The sequence below is a fragment of the Miscanthus floridulus genome, chromosome 13 (genome assembly GCF_019320115.1).
Source record: "Miscanthus floridulus cultivar M001 chromosome 13, ASM1932011v1, whole genome shotgun sequence".
Classification (NCBI taxonomy): Eukaryota; Viridiplantae; Streptophyta; class Magnoliopsida; order Poales; family Poaceae; genus Miscanthus; species Miscanthus floridulus.
Genome location: NC_089592.1, coordinates 67,841,295 through 67,868,087, shown reverse-complemented (window position 1 = coordinate 67,868,087; position 26,793 = coordinate 67,841,295). Strand labels below are relative to the sequence as shown.

Here is a 26,793-nt window from a genome sequence, read left to right as displayed (position 1 = left end):
ATCTAACTTTGCATCATCGCTAGGATTGAGTGGCATGGCAAGTTGAGTGGCTAATCCTTTGAAAATGATTGTGAAAATGCTAACACACATACACATGGATGGTGTACACTTGGTGGTGTTGGCACATTTGCAAAGGAGAAGAAGTTGGAGTTGATGTGGATCAACTCGATGAAGGAACGGAGGCAAGGGTTCAAAACTCCACCAGTGGAGTGTCCTGCCCGTAGAGTGCGGACAATCCGACGATGCCACTGGCGCCCTATATAGAAAAGACAGGGTCTCACAGAGTGGACCAAACGCTGGTCACATGGTGATCAGACGCTGGGGTCCTGCGTCTGGTCAGTGGCAGCAGTGAGCGCGCGGTCTCGGTCTAGTGATCGGACGCTGGCGTGAAGAGTGACCGGACGCTTAGGGTTTGTGTCCGGTCAGTGCTAACGTATGGTGACATAGGTGGCACTAGAGTTAGGCGCACGGGCACAGAACTGATTGAACGCTGGTCTATGTCTGGTCATGGTGGACCGGACACGTCCAGTCGCAAAACAGATGCTTCAAGAGCTCTGTGGAAATGACTAGACTCAGGTGCAGTAGCATTCGGTCATTCACTGTGTAGTGTCCGGTCGCAACTTAGCCGTTGAGATTGGGCAGCTCTAGTTGAACGTAGAGCGACATGTGGCCAACGTAGAGCGACCGGACGTTGGCAGGGTGCGTCCGATCGATCTGACCGGAGCGTTCGGTCATCCCAAAATTTGCCCAGTGAAGGGGTAACGGCTAGTTTAGCCCATAGGGCTATAAATAGAAGGTGGTCTCGGCCATGGCCTGAGCTAAGCACCTTGGGGGACTTTGTGTCCATGCTTGTGAGTGCTTAGGAGCCCTCCATCTCACATATGCTTGATAGTGATCATCCGATTGTGTGAGTGAGCGATTCTAGTGCCATTGCATCATGAGGTTACATCGAGTGGTACTAGGTGATCGAGTTGCAAGTCGGTGGTGCTTGTTACTCTTGGAGGTTGCCACCTCCTAGATGGCTTGGTGGTGGTCTCCGTCGAAGCCTGCAAGAAGCTTGTGCGGTGTTCCGGAGATGAGCTTTGTGAGGGGCATTGTGCTCGCCCCGCAGGGAGCCACGAAGAGCAACTCTAGTAAAGCGTGTCATTGAGCTACCCTCACTTTCAAGGTAGGTTCTTGTGGTGCATGACGTGCGGGCTTGGCAGGTGATGCCAATTAGCCACCTGAACGACCAAGTGAGCAGGTCGACACAACAGGGACGTAGCGTGTTGGCAAGGACGTGAACCTCAGGAGAAAATCACCAGTGTCAACCTTGTTCTTCCTGTTGGTTTGCAATCCCTTTACACAAGCTTGTGATTACTTTTATATACATTGTGTTTGTGTAGTTGCTCTTGTAATTAGTTAGCTTGTATAGCTCACTAGTTACCTTCTTGCTTGTGTAGCATAAAAGTAGCTCCCTTGCGTGGCTAATTTAGTTTGTGTAACCTTGTTAGTCACATTGCTTAGTTTGTGTAGCTAAGTATTTGCGCTCTCTAATTTGACATTGGTTGCCTTGTTATTGAGCATTGCTAGTGAGCTTAGTTGGCTTTGTGCTTTTGCTTACTAGCATGTGTAGGAGCTCTCTCATTACTTGAAGTACTAGTGGCATATGTTTGCGTGACCTTGCTCCTAGAATTGGTTAAGGTGAGCTCTAGCTAGCCCGGCACCTTTGTTGCTTAATTAGGATCTTAGCGAGGTGCTAGAGAACATAGATAGAGGGGTGTAGTCTTGGCTATACCGATAGTTTTAATTCCGCACTTGTTTCGGTTAGCCGGTGCGATTAAGTTTTAGAAATGACTATTCACCCTCCTCTAGTCGCCATCTCGACCTTACAACAGGGTCCTAGGAGGGAATTTTTTTATTTTTAACACTTTTTGTAAACTAATTTGAAATGACTAACACTTTTCATATGTAACTGCCTCGAAGAATATAGTGAACTGAAGTACTTACCGGTAAACTAGTATTAAGGGGCCTCCCAACGGACCATCGTTCCCAACACCAAACCTGGAGTAGGTAGGAGCACAACACCAAACCTAAAGTAGGTAGGAGCAACCCCCAAGGTTCGCATACCCTAAGGTGCGATGGTAGGCAACTCATAACTATCGATATGTCCATGCCAGGACTACGCTGCCCTAGCTGTACGCCGCTATGTTCTCCCACGGCTGGTGTAGTATGTCAAGGAAGATCCAGCTGATGGTGTTGCCCGAGGCATCTAGGAAGAGGAAAGCACCAAGGAAGTGTCAGAGCCACACTCTAGCGAAACCTGTCGATCTGAGCCACCTCAGCCTATGGGTCCAAGTAATCAAAGCGCTTTGTGATCTAGGACGACAAAACACTGGAACTTTTCCAGAAATCCACCAAAGAAAATGAGACCCAATGGCTGCAGGAAAGCAATGCAAGTATTAAATAGGCTTGAATTGCTCACTTATTTTTCTTTGAAACCTCGTCGTTTGTGTAAGTGCAATCAAGCCCTATTGTGGGTTTTGGCATTGATGACCACCAAATTAGAGGACTAATGAGACTTATCGAGATGATAAGCAGGGAATCGAAAAATGAGGATGATGTACAGGTTGCAGGTGTCCTAATTACAAAAGGTGGCTAGACCTAGCTCAAAGGAGGTTTAAATTCTTTTATATTTTGAAATTGAGTTTAGGGAAATCCATACTATTAAGAGGGATTTTAGGACAGTTGGTCAACTGTTGAACCAGATGCTCAATTTCATAGATTTACATCCTCTCACCTAGTCAAAATAGCCAGCCAAATTTCATATCATCTTACCTGTTTTGGCTAGGGTGACAGTGCCACCCTATTAAGAGCGGTAGTGCCGCCCTTAACTGACCGTTGGGCTTGAGGGGTATTTATACCCTTCAGGCCTGGCCCACAACAGTCATCTTCTTCACTGAGTCATTCTGCTCGAAATAGGATAGAACCAAAGCTCACCTTCTCTCTTCCACTGTTGCTCCTCCATCCCTCAAGCAAATCCTTGATTCCAACCATCAAAACTTGAGAGAAAAGGCAGTAAAACTCGATTGGAGAGAAGATCCACTGATTCTCAAAGTCTAAGAGCATTTGGTTCATGTTTGGCCGATGGTTCTAGGGTTTGTTACTCTTGGAGCTTGCTCCTAGCCGGCTAGGAGTCGCCCTTGCGCTTGCTAACTCATGTGGCAGCCTTGGGAGGTTTGTAACCTCATTCAAAAGCTAAGAAATCACCTCTCACCTCAAGAGTTCGCTCTCTTGATTTGAGAACGAGGGTAAGGCAAGCCTTTGTGGCAAGCCCAAGCCTTTTGTGGCTTCCTCAACAACATGGACTTAGGCAAACCTTTGTGGTGAGCTGAACCACGGGATAAATCTTGTGTCTCGCGTGTTTCATCTTGTTTACTTGCTGTTTTAGCTCATTGCTAGTTGTTGTTAGGGTTTAGTTGCTTGATCCACTCTTGTGTGGAGTTTCTGTGGTATTCAGTCTTCAAACTAGATCTTGTCTTTCTATTGTAGGATTAAGCAGCTAGTGGGGTCCAGGTTCATCTCTGTAAAATCTCAGCTGTGTTAGATTTATATTCGTAGAGCGGTAGTGCCGCCCTGAAAGGCCGGCAATGCCGCCCTCTGTTCTAACAGAATTTTGAGTTGAATTTTTATAGGCCTATTCACCCCCCCTCTAGGCCTCCTTTATCTTCTTATAGATCCTACAGGTGGTATCAGAGCGAGGTTGCTTCATATACGCTTCACCGCGTGAAGTATAGAAGAAGGAGGAGGTTCGAGGACCGTTCGCGATGCGGACGCAAGTGGTGTGCATGTCGAGGATGTCAGCAGCAGCAGCGAGCTATCCATGTCAACAGCAAGTGATGCCACCATCAAAGAAGCCAAGACCACCGATGCCGAAAGAAGAAAGGCAAGAAAAGAAAGAAAAGCCGCCAAAATCGCAGCAAAAGAGGCTAGAAGAATCGCAAGAGAGGCAAGAGCCAAGAGAAGGGCGGCAAGAGCTCAAGAGAAAGAGAAGAATGAGTATGATGCATTATCTAGTGAGCTTTCTAGTAGCTCGGATGATGGAGATGATGATGTGTCATACCATGCTTCAAAAGATAGCAAGAAGGTGAAGAGCAAGGACAAGAAGGAGGATAGCAAGAAGAAGGGCTAGCATCAACAACAAGAATAAATATGCCGCCGTATCCTTTAATTATTCTTATTTGTCTAACCATAACAAAAGGTCCTTTATCAATGTACCTGCGGGCAATTTGCCTCATTTTTATGGGACAAACTTTGCCAAGTGGAAGCACTTGATGAGTGCCTATCTTGTAGGTCTTCACCCCAGTCTGTGGGAGATTGTGGTGAATGGATTACAGCCACCGGAAGATCCTGAAGTGCCAACAAATGAAGAGTTAGCTGCTGTCCATCTCAATGGCCAAGCCACAAGCATTCTTCTTAGTGCCTTGGATGGAAATGAGTACAACCGAGTGATGAATGTCAATGTTGCAAAACAGATTTAGGGACACTTTGCATCTAGCACATGAAGGTGTTGATAAAGTGAGGAAAGCAAAGATTGATTTGTTGATGGCTAAGCTCAATAGGTTCGTGATTGTTGATGAGAGAGGGCCACAAGAGATGTTTGATAGATTGATGACCTTGGTGGGCAAGATTAGAGGCTATGGATGTGATGAGCTTGATGATCACAAAGTGGTGAAGGTTATGTTGGAAGCCTACTCACCAAGAAATGAGATCGTAGTTACCTTGATTAGAGATAAGAAGAAGTTTGAGCACTTCACACCTAATGATGTGCTTGGAAGATTGTTGACATTTGACATGCAAAGAGAAGAAGCCAATGAGAGGAGAAGACTTGGTGAGTTGCAAGCCAAGCTAGAAGGCATGAAAATCAAGGAAGTAGCTCTCAAGGCCAATAAATCAAGCAATCAAGGCACCTCCAACAAGGCAAAGGGCAGCAAGCAAGCATCAACAAGTCAACCCAAGGAAATCAAGCCAACTCCACAAAATGATGATCCAAGATCCTCAAGTGAAGATGAAGATGATGGGGCTGATTACATGAAGATTGATGACATGGCTTTGTTCATGAAGAGCTATCACAAATGGCTGAAAAAGAATGGGTATAAAATAGTGCAAAGAAGGTTCCCAAACAAGAAGAAGAGAACTTGCTACAATTGTGGCAGCACGGAGCACTTCATTGCTAAGTGTCCCTATGACAAGAAAGAAAACAAATACAAGAGGGACAACAATGAAGACAAGCATGAACACAAAAAGAGATACAAGCAACTAGGAGAGGCACATATTGGGCATGAGTGGGACTCAACTAAGGAGTCAAGTGATGAGGATGTGAAGGTTGCAACCGTGGCCATTCAAAAGTCATTCTCTACACCAAGGCTCTTCAACAACATGTCCGATGATGATGACCACCACTCCACTCACGTTTGTCTTATGGCAAAGGGTGAGAAGGTAAAACAAAGAACCAAATCTCCTCCACCTCCTAGTGACATCTCTAGTAGTGAACTTAGTGATTCTAGTGATGATGATACTAGTGATGTTGAGAAATATGCTAAATTGACTAAAAAGTTGGATCCTAAGACCAAGCTCTTCATCATAAATCTAATGGAGGAATTAAAAAGTGTCAAAGCCGAGCTAGCCGATAGAGATGAATATCTTGAGGAAACCGAAAAGATGTATATTGGCTGCAAGGAAGCTTTTGAGTTAGAGAGAAGTGAGGTGAACTCTTTGAACAAGGCCTTGGTCGAAGAACAAAGAGAACATGCCCTCACAAAGAAGGCAAATATTGCACTCAATGACAAGTATTGTGTCTTAGTTGAAAAGCACAACAAACTTGAGAAGCAATATAATCTTCTATGCAAGAGCACCCCACTCCCCTCTAACACAAATGACACTTCTATTCCCTCCACTAGCCAAGGATGTGGAAAATGCTATAATCTTGACTTAAATGTTTATTCCACTAACCTTGCAAACTTGGAGGTTATGAAAAAGGAGATTGCTAGGCCCAATGCTATGTTAGGAAAAAGGTGCATGGAAGGCAAGAAACCTACTGGTGGCAAAGTTGAAAAACCAAAGAGGCCACAATACAAAGGTGGAAGAAATCCACGCATCAAAGATGGGCTTGGGCACACTCATGGAGGTAAAACCAATGGGAGAAAGGTAATCAATGGATATGAGTGTGTTCAGTTCGTGAGCAAAGGGTAGGAAGGTACAGATAGGTCTGCATAGATGGTGGCACAAGGCTAGCCCAGAGCAGCACCGCAGCCTATGGGCGATAGTGCCGCTGTGAAGGGCGGTAGTGCCTTCCCCCACAAAAAAGGAATACCACCTCCTTCTCCTCTGCTCATGTAAAGCCCAAGAAGAAGGTGTCTCATCTTGAGCAGGTTGTCCTAGAAACCAAAGAAATCTATCTGGGTCACTCCAAATAGATATGCTTATCAACCAAAGGCAAAAGCACCTCAACAATGTTTGAATTCTAACTTTGTTTTGCAGCACAACAGCAAGGGGGAAGTGTTTGCCAAGTTTGTTGGCAATGGTTCGAAATATTCATCATAATACTTTCATTTGAGTTCCTAAAGTTCTTATGACTAACATGCAAGGCCCCAAGAATATTTGGGGACCTAAAACTAGGAACTAAACTTATGTTGCAGGCATACTCCTCTGATGGGTCAAGTTGGGATGCTTGACAGTGGCTGTACAAATCATATGACCGGAGAAAGGAGTATGTTCTCATCATACTCCCCTAACTACAAATTAGATAAGAATATTATATTTGGTGACAATTCAAAAGGGGGTGTGATTAGACTTGGTAAAGTAGCTATTACACTTGACCATTCAATTACAAATGTCTTACATGTTGATTCCTTGAAGTACAATCTGTTGTCCATCTCTCAATTATGTGAGATGGGCTATAATTGTCTCTTCACGGATAAGGGTGTGGAAGTCTCTAAGAGGGAGGATTCCTCTATTGTCTTTACGGGTCACCTCAAGAATAAGCTTTACCTAGTTGATTTCAGCAAAAGTAAAGCTAAGCTTGAAACCTGTTTAGTAGCAAAATTTAGCATGGGTTGGCTATGGCATCGCTGACTAGCTCATGTTGGGATGAGGAACTTGGCCAAACTCCTAAAAGACAACCACATCCTTGGACTAACCAATATTCAATTTGAGAAAGACAGGATTTGTAGTGCTTGCCAAGCCGGAAAGCAAGTAGGTGTACCTCACCCACCAAAGAGCATCATGACCACCACACAACCGTTGGAGTTGATTCACATGGATCTCTTTGGACCAGTCACCTACCTAAGCATCGGGGGTAACAAATATGGTCTAGTTATTGTTGATGATTATTCCCATTTCACTTGGGTGTTCTTTGTTTATGATAAGTCCTAGGTGCAAGAGAAATTCAAGATATTTGTGAGAAAGGCACAAAGGGAGTTCGGTCTTCCTATCAAGAAGATAAGAAGTGACAATGGGACTGAATTCAAGAACACTCTAGTTAAAGAGTTTCTTGATGATGAGGGCATCAAGCATGAGTTTTCAACTCCTTACACCCCTCAACAAAATGGTGTAGTAGAGCAGGAAGAACCGTACACTTCTTGATGTGGCAAGGATAATGCTAGATGAGTACAAGACGTCAGACCTCTTTTGGAGTGACGCCGTCAACACCGCTTGCCATGCCATCAACCGCCTCTACTTACACAAGAAACTCAAGAAGACTTCATATGAGCTTCTAACCGGTAACAAACCAAATGTGTCATACTTTAGAGTGTTTTGGTGCAAGTGCTTTATACTTAACAAAAGACCCAAAACCTCTAAATTCACACCTAAAGTTGATGAAGGCATTCTTCTTGGTTATGGATCAAATGAGCATGCCTATCATATCTTCAACAAAACCATGGGTAGAGTTGAAGTCACGGTAGATGTGACATTTGATGAATCTAATGGCTCTCAAGTGGAACAAGTTGATTCAAGTGTTGTAGGAAAGGAGGATCCACCATGTGAAGCAATCAAGCAAATGGCTATAGGCGACATTAGGCCACAAGAAGATCGAGCCACTGATGATGAGGATCCACAGGATGTTGCTGCACTAAATTTCCTGCTGACGTACTCCATCGACAAGGGTAGCACTCACCTGCTGAAAATCAGCAGGGCGGTAGTGCCACTCCTGAGGGCGGTAGTGCCGCCCCATCCACCTCAGCAGCAGCTCCTTCAACTCCTACTCCACCACTTCAAGGGCTCAACCTAGAGCCTATCTTTGAACAAGAAGAAGCTAAAAGTTCAGAGGAAGAACAAGGAGGTGTTGAGCATCCAAGGCTACGTCACACTATACAACAGGATCACCCCGTTGACAACATCCTTGGGAGCATTCAAAAGGGGATAACAACTCGTTCATATTTAGTAATTTTTTGTCAATATTACTCATTTGTTTCCTCTTTGGAACCTCTCAAGGTAGAACAAGCACTTGGAGATCCAGACTAGGTCATGGCCATGCAAGAAGAGCTCAACAACTTCGAGAGAAATCAAGTGTTGAACTTGGTGGAAAGGTCCAATACCAATGTCATTGGTACCAAGTGGGTCTTCCGCAACAAGCAAGATGAAAATGGCGTGGTGACAAGGAACAAGGCAAGATTGGTGGCCCAAGGCTTCACTCAAGTAGAGGGCTTGGACTTCGAAGAAACATATGCACCGGTGGCAAGACTTGAAGCGATTCGAATGCTTCTAGCCTTTGCTGCCCATCATGACTTCAAGCTATACCAAATGGATGTCAAGAGTGCATTCCTCAATGGCCCAATACAAGAGTTGGTATATGTGGAGCAGCCACCAGGATTTGAAGATCCCAAGTTCCCCAATCATGTCTATAAACTCCAAAAGGCGCTCTATGGGCTTAAGCAAGCACCAAGAGCATGGTATGAATGCCTTAAGGAATTCTTGCTCAAACAAGGCTTTGAAATAGGTAAAGCTGACCCTACACTCTTTACTCACAAAGTTGGAAATGATATATTTGTGTGCCAAATATATGTTGATGACATAATATTTGGTAGTACTAACCATATGTATTGTGATGAGTTTAGTAGGATCATGACTACGAGATTTGAGATGTCCATGATGGGTGAGCTGAAGTTCTTCCTTGGATTTCAAATTAAGCAAATGAAGGAAGGGACATTCATTAGCCAAACCAAGTACACCCATGATATGCTTAAAAAGTTTGACATGGTGAATGCCAAGCCTATCAAAACTCCCATGCCAACCAATGGACATCTTGATCTAAATAAAGAAGGGAAAGCCATGGACATCAAGGTATATCGATCCATGATCGGCTCTCTACTTTACTTATGTGCATCTAGGCTAGACATAATGCTTAGTGTGTGCATGTGTGCTAGATTTCAAGCTAACCCAAAAGAGTGTCACTTAGTGGCTGTTAAAAGAATCTTGAGATATTTAGTACACACTCCTAACCTTGGCTTGTGGTATCCCAAGGGCTCCAAGTTCAATCTACTTGGCTATTCGGATTCCGATTATGCCTAGTTGCAAGGTAGATAGAAAAAGCACTTCGGGGACATGTCAATTCCTTGGACGGTCCCTAGTGTCTTGGAGTTCAAAGAAGCAAAATTGTGTAGCCCTTTCCATCGCCGAGGCTGAGTATGTTGCAGCCGGTGCATGTTGTGCTCAACTACTTTGGATGAGGCAAACCCTTCATGATTTCGGATGTCAATTCACCAAAATCCCACTCTTGTATGACAATGAAAGTGCCATAAAGCTTGCAAATAATCCCGTAAGCCACTCAAGAACCAAACATATAGACATCCGACAGCACTTCTTGAGAGACCACGAAATCAAAGGAGATATCGAAATTCGTCATGTGAGCACCGAAAAACAACTAGCCGATATCTTCACTAAGCCTCTCGATGAGTCAAGGTTTTGTGCTTTGCGTAGTGAGCTAAATATATTTGATTCTCGTAACGTGGTTTGAAATATGGCACACCTCTGTTTGACAACCTAGCGACATAGGAAAATGATTTAAAAGGATACTATATTGTGTTTCAAAACCATTTCAAAAGGCCAACTAAGTGTCACGACCATTGTCTGTATTGTTGATTGCTTACTGGTCATGATATTTAGATAATATATACCCATATCTGAGGTAAAGAAGGTTATAGAGTTTTAGCAGTAATCCCTGCAAAATTGGTAGGGCGGCAGTGCCGCTCTTAATGGCCGGCAGTGTCCGCTCTCTGAAAACTAGGGCCGTTTTCTGCCAATTTTGGCTGGGTTGCGGGGCCCATGTTCTTCTATCTATTTCTTTCTCTAGGCCCTCGACTCAGCTCTTCCCTTCTCTCTCCTAGCTGACGCTGACGCCCAGTGCTCCTCTCTTCTTCTCTCTCAAGCACGTGCCGCCGCCGTTCCTTGTGGCCTGCCACCCCAGCAGTGCCGCCCCTGCAGCCGACCGAGTCTCCTCATCGCTGGTCCCTGCAGGAAGCTCCTGGCCGAGCCCTTTCTCCTCTTCTCCCTCCACTCCAATGTTTTGGAAGCAAGGTGAAACCCTAACCCCATTTGATCTATGCAATGTGAAGCTTTTAGTCATGGATTCCTGTTTCTAGGGGGAGTATGAAGGGTTTAGAAAGGTTTTTGATGGTTGAATCGGATTGATTTTGAATTTCACTGGTTGGATGATTTTGGGGAGAGCGGCAATGCCGCCCATGGGACCATTAATGGCACCTCTAGCAGATTCTAACTGCTATACTCAATCTCATAAAATCAATGAAGTTCAGAATGGATTGGATTCATTTATCAAAATTGTTTCTAAAGTTTTTCATATTCAATCTTTCAAATCCATGGCTAGGGTTTCATATATTTTTCATTTAGACTGTGATTATGAAATTGTGATGATGGATAGACACTAGTTGGAAGTAGGATTTAGCCAGAACAAGAAAGGTGAAAATGAACTAGTGAAGCAACTGAGGGCGGCAGTGTCGCCCTACCATGCTGATTCCAAATCCAGCAAAGCTTCCTGTGTCATTTTCAAAATTCTTTTTCTTGTTAAAACCTGCTTGTAGCTGTCTCTAACTCATTATCTTTTACAGTTTCTTATCAAGTCTCATTTAATTGCATAGATGGACCGAGCAAAAAGAAAGTTGATGACAACTAAGCAAAAGGTCAAGAGAGGCAGGGGACAGGCAACCTATATTCCCAGTGACAGAAATCTTGATGAAGACCTTGCTGAAGAAGAAAGAATTCAGATGATGGGAATGACCATTCGTGTGTGGCCTGATTCTCCTCTGCACATTTCAGAGTTTGATAGCAGCTACATGAGAGATAACACTGATGTGTTCAACCTCAATCCTCCCCAAAATAGTGACAATCATAAGGTCATTGATTATTCTATGAGTTGGAAGAAGACTGGTGAAGCTAGAGAGATTGATCCTTACTCCTCTGATAGATCCAATGGCATTGATTATAGATTTTGGAATGCTTTCCAATCTGATTTTTATGCCACAGCCATCCTATCCAAGTCAAAGGGCAAGATTAGCAAGATGCAGTACGTTGATTTTGGTGACTCAGAGAGCAGAGATGATCATCAATTTGCTACAGCCATCAAGACCTGTGACCGCTTTGAGATGACAGACATCATGAGTTTCAGGTATGATTGGAACAGGGAGATTCTTGCACAGTTCCATGCCACTTACTATTGGAACAGGGAAGTGGATGAGCTTCATTGGATGACTGATAGGGCGACATTATTGCATTGATTTTGTCACCTTCTATCGTATTCTTGGTTTTGGACACATCCATAGGGGATATGAGAGGATTCATAATGAGCGTCGTCTTGAGCCAATGGAAGTAAGCTTCATGTGGGAGGATCAAAATCTTGTAGTTCCTGATTGGTCAAGGACCAAGCTCAAGAGCTTCTATTACATCATGAACAATCTTTTCAGAATCACTCTTAACCCCAAAGACAATGCAACATATTTGAATGGCTATATCACTAATATGTTGTCTAGGTTTCCCAGCTGTGAAAAGTTTAATGTTCTAAGATTTATTTGGGATTGAGCTATCATATGCCATGGATGATGGGAGGAGATCTTTGCCCTATGCTCCTTACCTCATGTTTATGATTGAGAGTGACTGACATGTGGTTCTCTAAGGATTATGAGCACACTGTTTACAAGATCAAAAAGACCCATGGTGGCTTAAGAGGACTGGGCTCAGCTACTCAGCACACTGGTTCTAGAGGACTTGGAGATAGTGGGGCAGCAGGCTTTCACTCTTTTGGAGCTACACATAGAGATATTCCTAAGCCGTCCAGGGCTAGGGAACAAAAGAAGAAGTCAAAGTGGGGGAAGATGAGTGCATGGATGAAGGCAATCTTTGCTCATTGTGCATATGCTTCACAGATTGTTTATGAGTGTAAGGAAAATGGACCCTTGGCCCATTTACTTTGGATTTTGGTGCTTGATAACTAATACAACTAAATTGGACTAATGAATTTACAAGTGTTTGTTTTGTAGTTCAATAGGGTGCAAGACGTAACTTGGACGAAGGCGATGTGATGATCCGATGATCAACACCTCAAGCAAGACCTTAGGAGCACAAGAGAAGACCCAAGAGATCAAGCAAAGTCCAAGCATGAAGATTGGAACCAAGCCGTACGTAAGATCGCGAAGAAACGAGCTCGCAGAGGTGACCAGAAGCTGGACCGGACGCTGGTGGCTCAGCAGTCGGGATGATCGGATGCTGGACCGGTGGCTCAGCAGTCGAGACAACCGGACGCTAGACCGGTGGCTCTACAGTCGGGACAACCGGACGCTGGACCGGTGGCTCTACAGTTGGGACGACCGGACGTAGGCGGCGAAACCGACTGGACGCAGGGAAGCAGCGTCCGATCGAGTACAGTAAGGTTCTAGAGCAGCAAATCTACCACCAGACGCTGGCCAGCGTCCGATTAGTATATTGCCGGCTCAACGGTCGGGACGACCAGACGCGTTTGGTCAGGACGATTCAGCGTCCGGTTAGTAGCAGTTTCACGGGCATTCGACCCCAACAGCTACTTTCTCAGTGGGGCTTATAAATACAACCCCCAACTGGCCATTTGAGATGGAGTGGAGCTGAGGAAATATACCAAGGGTGTTGATACACTATTTTAGTGATCTCCACTTGCATAGAGCTTAATGATTCATTAGGTGATTAGCGTAGGTGCTTTGCGAAGTGCTTAGGTTGATTAGACCACCGCTCATGCGCTTGCTCTAGGTTTAGGCCTAGTGTTTAGTGAGGTTTGCATACCTCTTACCACTCGGTGCTTGTGAGCACCATTGTTGTACATCGAAGGGGCTTGAAATCTTGTGAGATCACACCAACCGTGTTTGTGGTGTGGCCAGCCACCGTGTACCGGAGGGAACAAGGCCCATGGCATTTTGGCCGAAAGCTTGATAGTGAAGACTGGTGGGGAGCATCCGGGAGAGGCTTGCCGAAAGGCACGTCGAAGACCCACTTGCGTGTGGGGAAGGCCCGAGGCTATCCACAGAGTTACCCAACCAGGAGCTTGGCCCTTGCGAGGGATTCCTTGCGAGGGGCTCCAACGAGGACTAGGGGGAAGCTTGCGCGCTTCTCGATACCTCAGTAAAAATATCAGGAGTCAGTCGACGGGAGTTTGCATATCTCTACCTTGCTCTTTAGCTTCCTGCATTTACATTGCTTACATTACTTGTTTTACGGTAGAGATAGCAACTCACTACCAAAACCATAGTTGCACATTTAGATAGTTCATCTTTTGCATAGGTTTTGCTAGAGTTAGAAAAAGAGGCCATGGTTTAGAGTTAGATTTTTTAAGTTGCCTAATTCACCCCCCCCCCTCTTAGGCGTCACGGTCCCTTCAATGAGGATAGAATGGAAAACAAGGAAGCAGTGAGGCATGCTAGGGAGATGGTAGCCACCCCTTCCACCAGTGCAGTTGCCACCTCAGTTTCCTAACTTGCCTCGCCTGTCTTTCTCTGATGAAGAGCAGGATCAGCCACATGAGCACTATGATGAATAGCCAGATGATCAATAGTATGGGCACTCATATGAGCCATTCAGTCAGTACTATGGGTATCCATAGGGGAAGCATTTTGAGGAGCCCCCAAGGCAGTAGTACCTTGGTGCAGAGATTCACTTTACAGAGGCTGATCCATAGGTTCAGGCAGCTTTGTTTCACACATATTCTAGGAGACCGCGTCCTTCGACGGATCAGCTAGGTCCTTCTACTTTAGCTGGGGTATCTCCTCCGCGACGTTCAGCACGCTTCACTTCACACACCCACGTCACCGGACGTGCCCACGTCGACTCTGACAGTGATGAGTGACTTTTCTTCTTTTTGGTACTTGATGCCAAAGGGGAAGAAAATTAGAGGGGTCAACATATTTTTGATGCCATGAGTTATCTGCAGCTGCGCCTTATGTCCAGATCTGTTCAGAGTAGTTGTTAAGTTGTGAGTTTGAGAGTCACTCAAAACTCTATTTTATGAAATATGCTACTTTGTGACTTAATTTGCTTCGAATATGGATATGTATTCATGGTTACTTTTTTAGCTTGTCATATTCTAAGTTTAAATTGTTTTATATTCATATGATCTGCTGTAAGAATCTGATTGCTACCTGACTGATATAGTCAGGATGACAGTGCCGCCCGCCCTGTGCTATATCAGCCAGGGTCTTGTGTGCTTGAACTGATATAACCTGTCATATGCATCACGTTTATTCCTATGACACCTTGTTTAGCACCCCACAGCAGGCATGGATGTAGGGGAGGTTCCCATCACACCTAAAATGTGAATCATGGCCTTTCATGCCAAATTGAGAATTCAAATCTCTATTCACATATTTAGGGGGAGGCTCCTATACCCATGATTCGAAAATCTCAGTTTAGATTTCATATCTTTTGTAAGCTCCAATTGGGTTGTCATCAATCACTAAAAAGGGGGAGATTATAAGTGCAATCAAGCCCTATTGTGGGTTTTGGCATTGATGACCACCAAATTAGAGGACTAATGAGACTTATCGAGATGACAAGCAGGGAATCGAAAAATAAGGATGATGTACAGGTTGCAGGTGTCCTAATTACAAAAAGTGGCTAGACCTAGCTCAAAGGAGGTTTAAATTCTTTTATGTTTTGAAATTGAGTTTAGGGAAATCTATACTATTAATAGGGATTTTAGGACAGTTGGTCAACTGTTGAACCAGATGCTCAATTTCACAGATTTACATCCTCTCACCTAGTCAAAACAGCCAGCCAAATTTCATATCATCTTACCTGTTTTGGCTAGGGCGGTAGTGCCGCCCTGTTAAGAGCGGTAGTGCTGCCCTTAACTGACCGTTGGGCTTGAGGGGTACTTATACCCTTCAGGTCCAGGCCCACAACGGTCATCTTCTTCACTGAGTCATTCTGCTCGAAATAGGACAGAACCAAAGCTCACCTTCTCTCTTCCATTGTTGCTCCTCCATCCCTCAAGCAAATCCTTGATTCCAACCATCAAAACTTGAGAGAAAAGGCAGCAAAACTCGATTGGAGAGAAGATCCACTGATTTCCAAAGTCTAAGAGCATTTGGTTCACGTTTGGCCGACGGTTCTAGGGTTTGTTACTCTTGGAGCTTGCTCCTAGCCGGCTAGGCAGTCGCCCTTGCGCTTGCTAACTCGTGTGGCAGCCTTAGGAGGTTTGTAACCTCATTCAAAAGCTAAGAAATCACCTCTCACCTCAAGAGTTCGCTCTCTTGATTTGAGAACGAGGGTAAGGCAAGCCTTTGTGGCAAGCCCAAGCCTTTTGTGGCTTCCTCAACAACGTGGACTTAGGCAAACCTTTGTGGTGAGCTGAACCACAAGGATAAATCTTGTGTCTCAGCGTGTTTCATCTTGTTTACTTGCTAGTTTTAGCTCATTGCTAGATGTTGTTAGGGTTTAGTTGCTCGATCCACTCTTGTGTGGAGTTTCTGTGGTATTCAGTCTTTGAACTGGATCTTGTCTTTCTATTGCAGGATTAAGCAGCTAGTGGGGTCAGGTTCATCTCTGTAAAATCTCAGCTGTGTTAGATTTATATTCGTAGAGCGGCAGTGCCGCCCTGAAAGGTCGGCAGTGCCGCCCTCTGTTCTAACAGAATTTTGAGTTGAATTTTTACAGGCCTATTCACCCCCCCCCTCTAGGTCTCCTTTATCTTCCTGTAGATCCTACAGTTTGGTGGAAGAAAGCAAGTGAACTGAGCCACCGGCTCCCTCCAGTGATCGTTGTCAACTATATCCGTCACTGGAAGTCTTCCCAACCGAAGGCCAAAGATAGCCTTTACGTCCTGCATGGTCAAGGTCATCTCGCCGCAAGGTAGGTGGAACGTGTGGGTCATAGGCCTCCACCTATTATAAGAATAGAATAACTGTTAGTTGACTTAAATTTGTTATAAGAATGTTTATGTATAAAGAAGGCACTCGCACCTGTCTACAACTGCAGTAAGTAGTGCTGGGTCAAGGGACGGAAGACCGTAGTTGACAACATGGACAAGCTCGAGGAAGCCGGCACACCGTATATACGATGCGTAACGTTCGTCTCACTAGTATGCCCTGGTGTGCGTGCGAAGCCTCAAAGGAGGCAAGGCCACCTCTGCGTCGGTGTCACTCAAGATGCGTGCTCGGTGCTGGTCGTCGTACTCCACCTCAAAAATGGGATACAACGGATGCTGCGTGGGAGGGGTCATCCTATTATAAATTGATAAACAAAGGGTTAGAGTATTCAAATTAACAATATTCAAATTAACATTATGTAGCATTGCAAAATTTGAAGTACTTGTTACGCAATACGAACATAATATGAAAGCACATGTATATATTCAAAGTAACATTAACAAACATATTAAACAACTTCACTAGGAAAATAAGCATTTGACAAAACTTCATCAAGTCATCCAAATCGACGTATCACGCACTGCTAAGTACAGACACTTAAAAACTAGTATCTAAGTACCCAAAATCCCTAACTAAATAACTAACTATAAACTAAATAATAAATAACTACCTACCTAAACAAACAAATCCACTAACCTAACTATCCTAAATCACTAACCCTAACTATCCTAAATCACTAACTATACTAAATCACAAACTATCCTAAAGTCACTAACTATCCTAAATCAATAACAATCATAAAACCCTAACTATCCTAAATCACAACCTAACTATCCTAAATCACCAACTATACTAAATCACTAACTATCCTAAATCAATAACAATCATAAAATCCTAACTATCCTAAATCACTAACTATCCTAAATCAATAACAATCATAATAACATGAAATCGAGAGGGAGGTACCTTGATATGAGCGGGCGGCCGTGACGCGCCGGCGTTCGTGGCGCGGTCGGTGCGAGCACTGCGCAGCGGGAGCGGGCGGGCGCGGCGGCGGCGGGCGGGCGGGCTCACTCGCGATATTTATCTGGTCCTACCAGCGCCATGCTCCGTGGCGCGTCACTGCCGCTGCCAAGATCGGTGGCGCAACAGACCCTGCCACGTCACCGGTCAGCAGCCCCGGTCGTCGCCATGTCAGTCCTCCTGCCGCGCCACCATGCATGGCGCGGCACAGGCGTTTCGCCACGCCATGGCAATAGACGCGGCCAAAAGTTTTAGTTTTGAAAGAAAAAAATAGTGTTAGATTTAAAATTAGTTTACAAAAAGTGTTAAAAATAAAAAAAATCAAGAGAAGGCGGGGGAAGCATAGTCGGCCACGCCCATAGCTGGTGTGTGGCTTGCATCCTCGGCCAATGGATGGGTGCATCCCTGCGTCGTGGATGGTGAGAAATCCTCCCAAAGCAGGACGGTGTGACCTGGCAACCCACCGCCCTCCTAGCACACGCCCCACAGCGGTCCACAGAGCTTGGATGGGGCCGTGCATAGTGGCGCGGAGGGCGCCAGTGAAACCTGACGACGACGATGGCGACGCCGGAGTAAGCCGGTGAGGGACATCAGCTTGGGCGCGTCGGCTGACTACGATGACAACGCCGCTATCCGAGTCAGATTTGCTGGCATTGGAGCTCTGCACGTGCTCAGGGCCTCCCCAGCAGGAGCACTAGTGCTGGGTGCTTGACTGCTTCGGCGGCCGACTCTCAGGAAGTGGATGCATCGTTGGTGGACACTAGTTCTTCGGCAAAGACTGCATAGTGGAGGACTGGATCCGCCTCCGTCGTCGCATGTGCAGGGGCCACCACAGGTCACGCCACCACGGGGGACATCCCGGCGTCGTGGATGCCGAGGCGTGCCTTGACCAAGTGTTGTTCGGGGCTGCCACCCCTGGGAGGCACGACGGTCGTGGATGCCACGGACGCCGTCAATCACACTCCATCCCCTCAAGCGACCCCCGCCGACGGACGCCTCAAGCGCTTCATCGAGCGGGTCAGCAGGGATGTCGTCTTCGTCCACGTCGGGCATGAAGGTGTACAATGAAATCTACAGTGGTGACCCTGGTAACATGCAGATGCTTCGTGAGTTGTTCCTGCCGGACGGCGACGTGGGTGCGCACAAGCGGCGCCGCCGCCGCTCGGCTGCCCGGGCATAGGCCTCCTACCCGACGCCTCTTTTCGGGTTGATTAGTGTCCAATGTAACATCATAGATTTCAGTACACTAGGGTGGGTCCGAACGTTCATATACAATTCTTCTAACCCCTAGGGTGCCGCTAATGCGTGCTGTATTAAATCTTTTCTCTACCTTAATACAAAAGAAGCTGCAAACTTTTGAAGCGATAGAGAGAAAAAAGAGACGGTGTCACTTAACCTAAACAGCCTACGTTTGGGATCAGGGGGTTGTATTTGTTTCTTCCGATGGATGGACACACCTCATCTGTAGCTTTTGGCAAAGGGATGACTCCTGACAGGGCCTTGTTTTAAGGACACGATCGAACAGCTGGCAGACATGAAATGAGAGCACTAGCACAATTCCAATTCCATGTTTTGATGAAAGAATTTTGCTATGGAACATGGCAGTGCGCAGCTGCGGATTCTGGATTTGCATGCAGCAGGCTGAATTTATTCCTCCACAACTAGCATAAACAATATTTTACCTACGGTGATAAAATTCGCATATGTCAAACTAACGTCCACATCTTTCAATTTAAAATTGCATTCCTTGAAAAAAATAAACTTAAAAAGACATTGTGCAGAACCACAAACGCTCTAATTATTGGATTGCCGTGATATACTTGTTTAATAGCGGAATAAAGTTGGAAAAGGAAACAAGTGTGGAAAATTTGTTGATAAAATAGGCGTGATCTGATCTGCAGCATAATTTTAGCAGGAGATTGTTCTATTCTACCTAATAAGTAATAAACCCAGGTAAAATAAGAATTAGCATGGCAAAGAATTCCATAGGCTAACATACCATTCTGGCCATTCAAGATATGTATAGAAGACAATCAACATGTATCGAAAAAGCGTCTGACAATGGCAGTTTCTAGAACCCTAAGCAAGAACAAGATGCAAAACTAATCCGGGCAGTAACCAGGAACTGTAAAAGAGGATTCTGAATGCTTGGACGAGGGAAACTTCAAGCACTGTAAAAAGGGTTCCATGCTCTTTCTGAAAGGCTTGTAATTCAGTGCGCATCATTTTAGCACTGTGGAAGTCCCTTGTGCAAGATCCATGACAACTGGTGCCCTCTTGCATAATCGCGACAATCCAAAGGCCGAGGACAAAAGTAACCTTCTGATCTGTTCAGTACCATGGCATTCTGCATCAGCACGCACGATCCAAAAGCTGAAGGCTGAAGCACTCACTTTCAGAACTTCAAGTTGCTAATGAGTTCAGAGTTTACTCAGGCTGCCCAAGCCCAACACAAATTCGTGTCGCTTGGTGCATGATCACCGTGGATATGTGTCCTCATCATCAAACTGGAAATGCTGGTGCGGTCTCAGCAGAAATTCGTGTCCTGTAGGGCTCACCAATTTTTGAACTACAGTTGTCATGTATGATAATGATCTACTCATTTTTCAGAGTGGTCAAATGAAATATTGGAAACGTGGGTGATCAAAATATGAAGATAGAACAATTATGAGCACTTTCAGAAAGTAGTCTTGTTAGTTGTTACCATGATTTACAACAATGAAAAACTAAATGGTACAAGTAAAACATTTTGGTTTAACATGCAGTGTCAAAGACTGTTACAAACATCTAGAGATGCTGCACAAACACCAATGCGCTGCTCCTACTGCTTTGCTGAGCCTATGATGAGATGTCAACATCAGTTCTCTTCACAGAAAGACCACATCTTCATGGAAGCCATGGTAATTTCACGGTTCCTTGTGTGGAAATGCCAGTTCCTTAATTTATATGTTGAATTGTTTGTCGAAGACTAATGCTTCATCAAATTGGAGAGGATTTGCACTTCATCAAATTGGAGAACCTCAGTTTATTCTCCCTTTATGTTAGCCTTCCAGCACAGAAAGCTCAACCTCTTTGGTGCAAGGACGGTATGCTGCGAAGGTGCTGTCATTCGCAAACGAACCTGGATTAAAGCAAGTGATCCCAGTATATTTGAAGGCTTTCTGCTCGCTTTTGTCACCCAATACAATCTGAAGAAGTTATGAAAAGAGAAGAATGAGCACAACACCATATAAAACTTGTTGTGGCAGGTAAAACTGTACTTATCAATTTTGTATGTTCAAGGTAGCAAATGAGCACAAAAGATCCACAAACTATAACAAGAAAAATATTGTTTTTTGAAGGGTTTAGCATAAACAATATCCCAAATGATATACCGTGTGAGGAGTTGGATACAACCGAAGGCAATGATCATAATTCCATATGATAGGTTGAACAGTAAGAGGCAACGGACAAAGATGGCTCTGATGGGTGATAGTTGCTACCAGCTGAAAAGAGAAGGATTGGTTAATGTCTTCAAAGGGGTTATGCTAACTACACTATAAAGAAGTAAAAGTCATCTAATTTACGTGTTCAAAAGGGTCACTTGTTTCTTCCGTTGTTGGTGGAATGAGACATGACCGCCGCATCCTATAAAGGAGATCTTGCCGGAAAAACACAATTTCTTGTGTATAAAACTTCACCCTGAAAAATGATAGCTATTATTGTTATTCAGACATGGGACAGATCAGAATTGATAAATCTGTAAGCTGATGTTTGATTTGACCATTGCAGCTTGATAAAGATTAGTGAAATAGTTTGAACAGGATGTTCTGTGTAAATCTATCACTTTATAGTCTCAGTAGTAGAGCATATGAAGCTTTTTCCAAGACCTGACTGAAATGTAAGTGGATTACAATTCAAAAAATAAACCAAATGAAGCAGATAACACCCAACACAAAAGTGCCAAGCTTGCATTATGTTGCTTATCCAAAAGCATAAGATGTTCATCAGTAGACTAGCATGAAACATGGTGATTAAGGTATCCAGATACCCATTGCCATTGTGCATCATGTGATTGTGCAATGAGAATCCCAAAATAATCAAGAGTATAGTTGTATGAGATTCACAATAACTTCCTATAAAATAACTACAGTACATCAACAGCTTAGCTTCATGTAATGACAGCTGATCATTATTCCAAAAAAAAAAAAAACAACGGACTCTTGGCTGAAATGGCTAGAGCGGCCGCATGGCACCCCAGTGACCCGGGTTCGACTCCCAGTGGGAGCGGATTTACGTGGCCTGGGTAAAAAAATCCCCTCGTCCGACTCACTCAAAGCACAGTGGTTCCGAACCATCTCACGTGGTGAACGGTCCTGTGTAAGGGTGCAGGGGCGGAGGTTCGGGGATTTTCTTGATCTGCGTGAGAGATCTTCTCTACCAGGCATTGCCCGGGGGCCGTCTTACCCCCCCCCCCCCCCCCCCCCCCCCCCCCGCAGGTCAAGTTTTTTTTTCATTATCCAAAAAAAATAGTGACTGCTTATCCTTTCAACATTGGCAGACCATGAAAACATATAATACTTGACGATTTAACAGAATTCATGACATCCAAAAGAAATAACACTGTTGTTCCTTCATTTTGGGCATACTGATTCTCTGCAGCTGAATACTTCTGATTTCGATATTGGAAGGCATAATAGCTTTGCCACACAAAATATTTATTGTTAACATCTCATCTCATGTTTAACGTGTACATCTCCCTATCAGTATAATCCTGATATCAGTTGGAATTTTAAGCATGGGTTTCATGTCGAACCTGCAAGGGTTGCTTACAAAGATTGCATTTGGTATGTGCTTCTGAAGTTCTTCAATTACATATTTTGGAAGTGCACACCTTGGCAGAGCTTTAGAAGGACCTACATATTTGTTATCAAGTAAAAAACATATAAAGCGATGAAGAAACATCTCATTGCAGTTGTCTGGGGAGACAGCTAGCAATATGTCTGAAGAAACTCATTTATATTCCTAATACTATTAGTATCACAGAAAATGTTCTAAATAGCATGGTAAACTAGGATATAAACGAATGGACCAAGTTAATAGCCATAACAAGTTCCATCTTAAATAGCGAACTAATTACAAATTTGGATATAGGAGTGCATTGTACTTGTGGATGTGAGCAGCTATCAGCTAAAAGCGTCACTAAGTTTTGGAGTACCTGCATCATCAGGTCCAGGAACGAATAAGAAACGACTATGTTCCTTTAATCTAGATCGAGCTGCAATCATCTCGCCAAGCTTTCCAAACTGAAATCTGTGTGAAGGTACATAGCTAAGGCTTATCTCATACTGGAATAGCAAGCTTATCAAAAAAAAATACTGGAATAGCAAGAACAAAAGACAAGACATACAACTCTCTTATGTCTCTAATCAAACAGAAAGCCATACCTGAGTTCTTCAAATGAATTGAACGCTAGATTGCAAGGGCGAGAGCAGAAATTGCCCATTAAAACAAAGAGGGAAGGCACAACTTCCACACTATCATAACCATCAAGAACAACAGCCAACTTCTCCATAGTCTTCTCTACGAGATAACACATAGGAACGTCCTGAGAATAGGACTCAATAATGAAAGAAACACAAAATAAAGAACTAATGTAAAATAGAAATACCTCAGGGTTGTCCAGCCAAACATCCGAAAGAATGACAAACATATCATTCACGGCCTTTTTCTCCAGTGATGATAATCTTAGCTGTTTGATATCAATGGTACCCAAAATTATCAGTAAAGATGCTTTTGACAAGACCTAATTGTTCAACATCTGGAATGAAGCTATTGGACATTTGGACTTACTGCTTCTTCAGTTGGTATTACACCTCCCCCAAAGAAATCAAGACCCATGAGCAATGAAACGGACGCTTCCCTGTCCTCCAGGGGAGGAAATCCACATGTATTTACCTGTGCATGATTTGAACATAGTTCAAATAGAATTGATAATACGGAAAAGGTTTGAAACTTTTCTAGGAAATGAGAACTACAGACCTGGAAAATGCCATTGGAAAGTAGCTCACCTTCGGCTACGATTACAGTATTTTCAACGAAAAAACCTGACGTGATTTTGTGTTCTATGTTAAGGAAAGTAGTGGTACTTTCTCAAAAATCTCGAAATCCACACAGATAAAACAAGAGGAAATTCCTTGGTACACCATCCTTCACAGGTAGAAAGTTTAATGTTGACTCATTTTATTTGACAAAGAAAAGATGTAGAAAGTTTGTTATGCATTATTAACAAGTAATAGTAACTAGCCATCAGTGCTAAATTTCTTAGGATATGGCGTTTGATAAGTCAATTGGAACTGCTCCAGTAAGATCCTCCAAGTAGAACTGTCGCTCCTCCAACTGCGAAATGACCCCCATAATCCATCTCCGTCCAGTGCACCCAATTAGCGACTGTATAGAAGTTATCTGCATGAAAAAAAAAAGAAAACATATAAGCAACTCCACATAGAAAGACTAACAAACATACAACAAATTGAAAAGAAAGGCGTCATGAATACTGTTTGCAGGATTCGATTTAAGTCAAAAGGATCAAAGAAATCAATCTATAATAGACAGATACAACATAGCAGGGAGAAATACCTCACAACTACTATCTTCGGTCGCAACTGTGTCAAAAGCTGGCTTAGAGAAATATTTGTCACGAGACAACCTCTGAAGCAGCACTTGATACCTATCCCTATAAAGGGAAGCTTTATCTCCAGCTTCTCCATGGACAGCTAATCTGCCTGTGTGCCTGTTATGCATAGAAAATCCCAGCATAGAGTAACAAATAGAAACATGAGGGTCTTGTACACTTCATAAAGTATGGCCAAATTATACACAAAACGAGCTCTTTCAGCAAGTGATGTGCTCTATATGACCAGAAAATTCTAAGTATTCAGCAGCAATTTCCTAATATGATTCATCTAACAACTTTGTAAAACACAACAGAATACTCAAACTAACCTAACACATTTACTCTGCGAATTAGCAGCTATTAAAGCGAATCAGATACTTAGATAGTGCCTTTGTGGCATAAGGTACCCAACCATGAATCCAATATCCCTATTTAGCATCCGATTTGGCAAAATAGCAATCTTTAACCCCAGTTCAATAGAGAAGCCTAAAAAGAACGAACCAATTCTCAAGTCCCCATGGAGAATTGCCCAGATCCACAAAGAAAAGGCAGCGTTCACATACTCGTAAAACACTTTCTTGATTGGGTCGTAGTGGAACCGCGGCACGAGGAACGCGTCCACCACCCGCAGCGCAGACCTTGCGCTTGTGACCGCTGGCGACGCCGCATCGAGCGCCTCCTCAGCCTCGACCAGCAGCGCCACCACGCGCCGGACCGCGTCCCGATCCAGTATCGACGACTGCACTGCGCCCACCAAACAGACGGCCAGAGCCACAAGCATCAGATCGACAGCCAACAATAACAACAGCAGACAGCAAACGGCGCACAGGGGCCTCTAAACGGGAGAGCTAGCTTACGCGGTTCCTTGTCGAGCTCGTCGAGGAGGAGGTCGAGCGCGTCGTCCTCGGCGTCGGGAAAGCGGTCAAGGAAGGCGGCGGCCTCCTCGAGGGCGTCCACCTTGAGGGTGAAGCCTCGCAGGCGGAACTTGCGCTGCAGTTTCCTGCGCGTGGCCGCCGACGGCGCCGCCATGGGAGAGGGGGCGGGAAGCGGCGAGGAAGGGTTTGGCGGGAAAGGGGGATTGGGGTTTGGGAGAAGTGGCAGGATAATAATGGCGATTCCTGGGCTTCTCTCCGCTTTTTTATTCTTGCGTCTCTGAAAGGCCAGAAGCCCAGAACGCCAGAGCCTACCCAAACCACAATTTCATGGAGTTGGGCCTGGGATGTATCCGAATGAAAGTAGCCCAACGGGCTTTTCGAATTTGGATGCCTGTGAGCTCTAGGGAATATTTATTTACATGAAAAAGTCCATCTAACCTTTTTCCCCTTAAAAAAAAGTCCATCTAACCTTTGATTGCCTCCCTCGAATCGGAAAAACGGATTTTTAGACTTCCCTAACTTTTAAACAAAACAATCAGATTTCTCTCCTTAGCGGCTTTTGTTCATGTGTTCCAACGGAACCGTACGTCATGTTATGTGGCCCTAAGGCCTATAATTAGCTCACTATCGTGGTGCATTTAGTTGGACCTGGCTTGCTCTTATTTGAATTTAAACCCTGATGCCCTGTAATAAATACTAGTTGTAATAAAAGACTAATCTCGTCTAGGAAATTGGACTCGGTTTAAATAGACGGCTATTACCTACATCTGTTGTGAGGCTTAAAAAAAATATGAAGTTTCGGCACACATGGGCTTGGATTCCGGCTGGCTATGCCATGACATGCCGTGATGCGATGCCGGTAAGGTTTTGCAACTATAACTGAGAGATGATAAACCAAGGGTTGAAAGAAAAGAGATATGAGCGAAAAAATCGAAGTGAATGACAAAAAAAAGAGAGCAGTGATAGTGAAAAATGATACACCGATGGATGGAGCCACGGAGGAAGAAATTTTTGTACTTAATACTAGAATGATATGCAGGTATAGATGAGATTAATCTTGATATATATTTTTATACTAATAAACCTATTTAGATATATAAACATTATTGTATTTTAATAAATCTAGAATTTTATTTTATTTTTTTATAGAGAAAGCAGAAAAACCCAAGGCGGAGTCTGAGAGACTTGTAAGGTCGTGTGTTCAGATGGCTTTCATTCTATTCTACTGCCGACACATCTGTCCCCGTTACGTCAAGTGACCCGTGTCAGTGAATGCCGCAACTAGCTGCGCGTTTAGTTCGGCAAAGTTTGCACTTACAAACTTTGCATAGTGCACGATTCTCCACTGTAGTATTTCGTTTGTATTTGTGAATTATTGACCAAACATTGACTAATTAGGCTCAAAAGATTCATCTCGCAAAGTTAAAGCAAATTGTGCAATTAGTTTTTGATTTTGTCTACATGTAGTACTTTATGCATATACCGCAAGTTTGATGTGATGGAGAATCTGGTTTTTGCATAGTGCACTTTTAGATAATAACGTAGCATCACCGCCGCGTACATGTACATGATTCGCCAAGAAGGCAAGAACACTCCAGAACCGGAGCGCCCCATTCACAACTGAACTCCATGGTTCGCAAAGAGTCCACGCACACTCACGCCCCAGCAACTTGATCGACCGCGGAGAGCTGAGTCGATCGGGAGCGAAAACGATGGTGGTTAGCGTGGCCGCGAGCGGGCCCGGCAGGGACGCCGCGCCGGTGAGCTCCACCTTCCACGGTCAGTTCCTGCTTTCGGTAGTGGCAGTTCCGTTTCAGTCCGCCGCTGCCGCGCGGAGGCCGCTGGTTGGCCAGGAGACACCACG

General features: G+C 44.3%; 1 protein-coding gene across 1 annotated transcript; it reads right to left on the bottom strand.

The window, feature by feature from the left end:
- Nucleotides 1-20,083: 20,083 nt before the first annotated feature.
- Nucleotides 20,084-25,112, bottom strand: LOC136501760 (DNA polymerase epsilon subunit B-like). Its single transcript, XM_066497296.1, has 13 exons — nucleotides 24,912-25,112; nucleotides 24,618-24,798; nucleotides 24,018-24,171; nucleotides 23,713-23,843; nucleotides 23,421-23,499; nucleotides 23,232-23,336; nucleotides 23,050-23,130; nucleotides 22,826-22,956; nucleotides 22,597-22,691; nucleotides 22,195-22,294; nucleotides 20,966-21,080; nucleotides 20,774-20,884; nucleotides 20,084-20,587 (listed from the first exon to the last, which is right to left on the bottom strand). Exons 1-13 carry the CDS (start codon nucleotides 25,081-25,083, stop codon nucleotides 20,441-20,443), a joined length of 1,602 nt encoding a protein of 533 aa, XP_066353393.1. The 5' UTR covers nucleotides 25,084-25,112; the 3' UTR covers nucleotides 20,084-20,440.
- Between the last annotated feature and the right edge of the window lie 1,681 nt (nucleotides 25,113-26,793).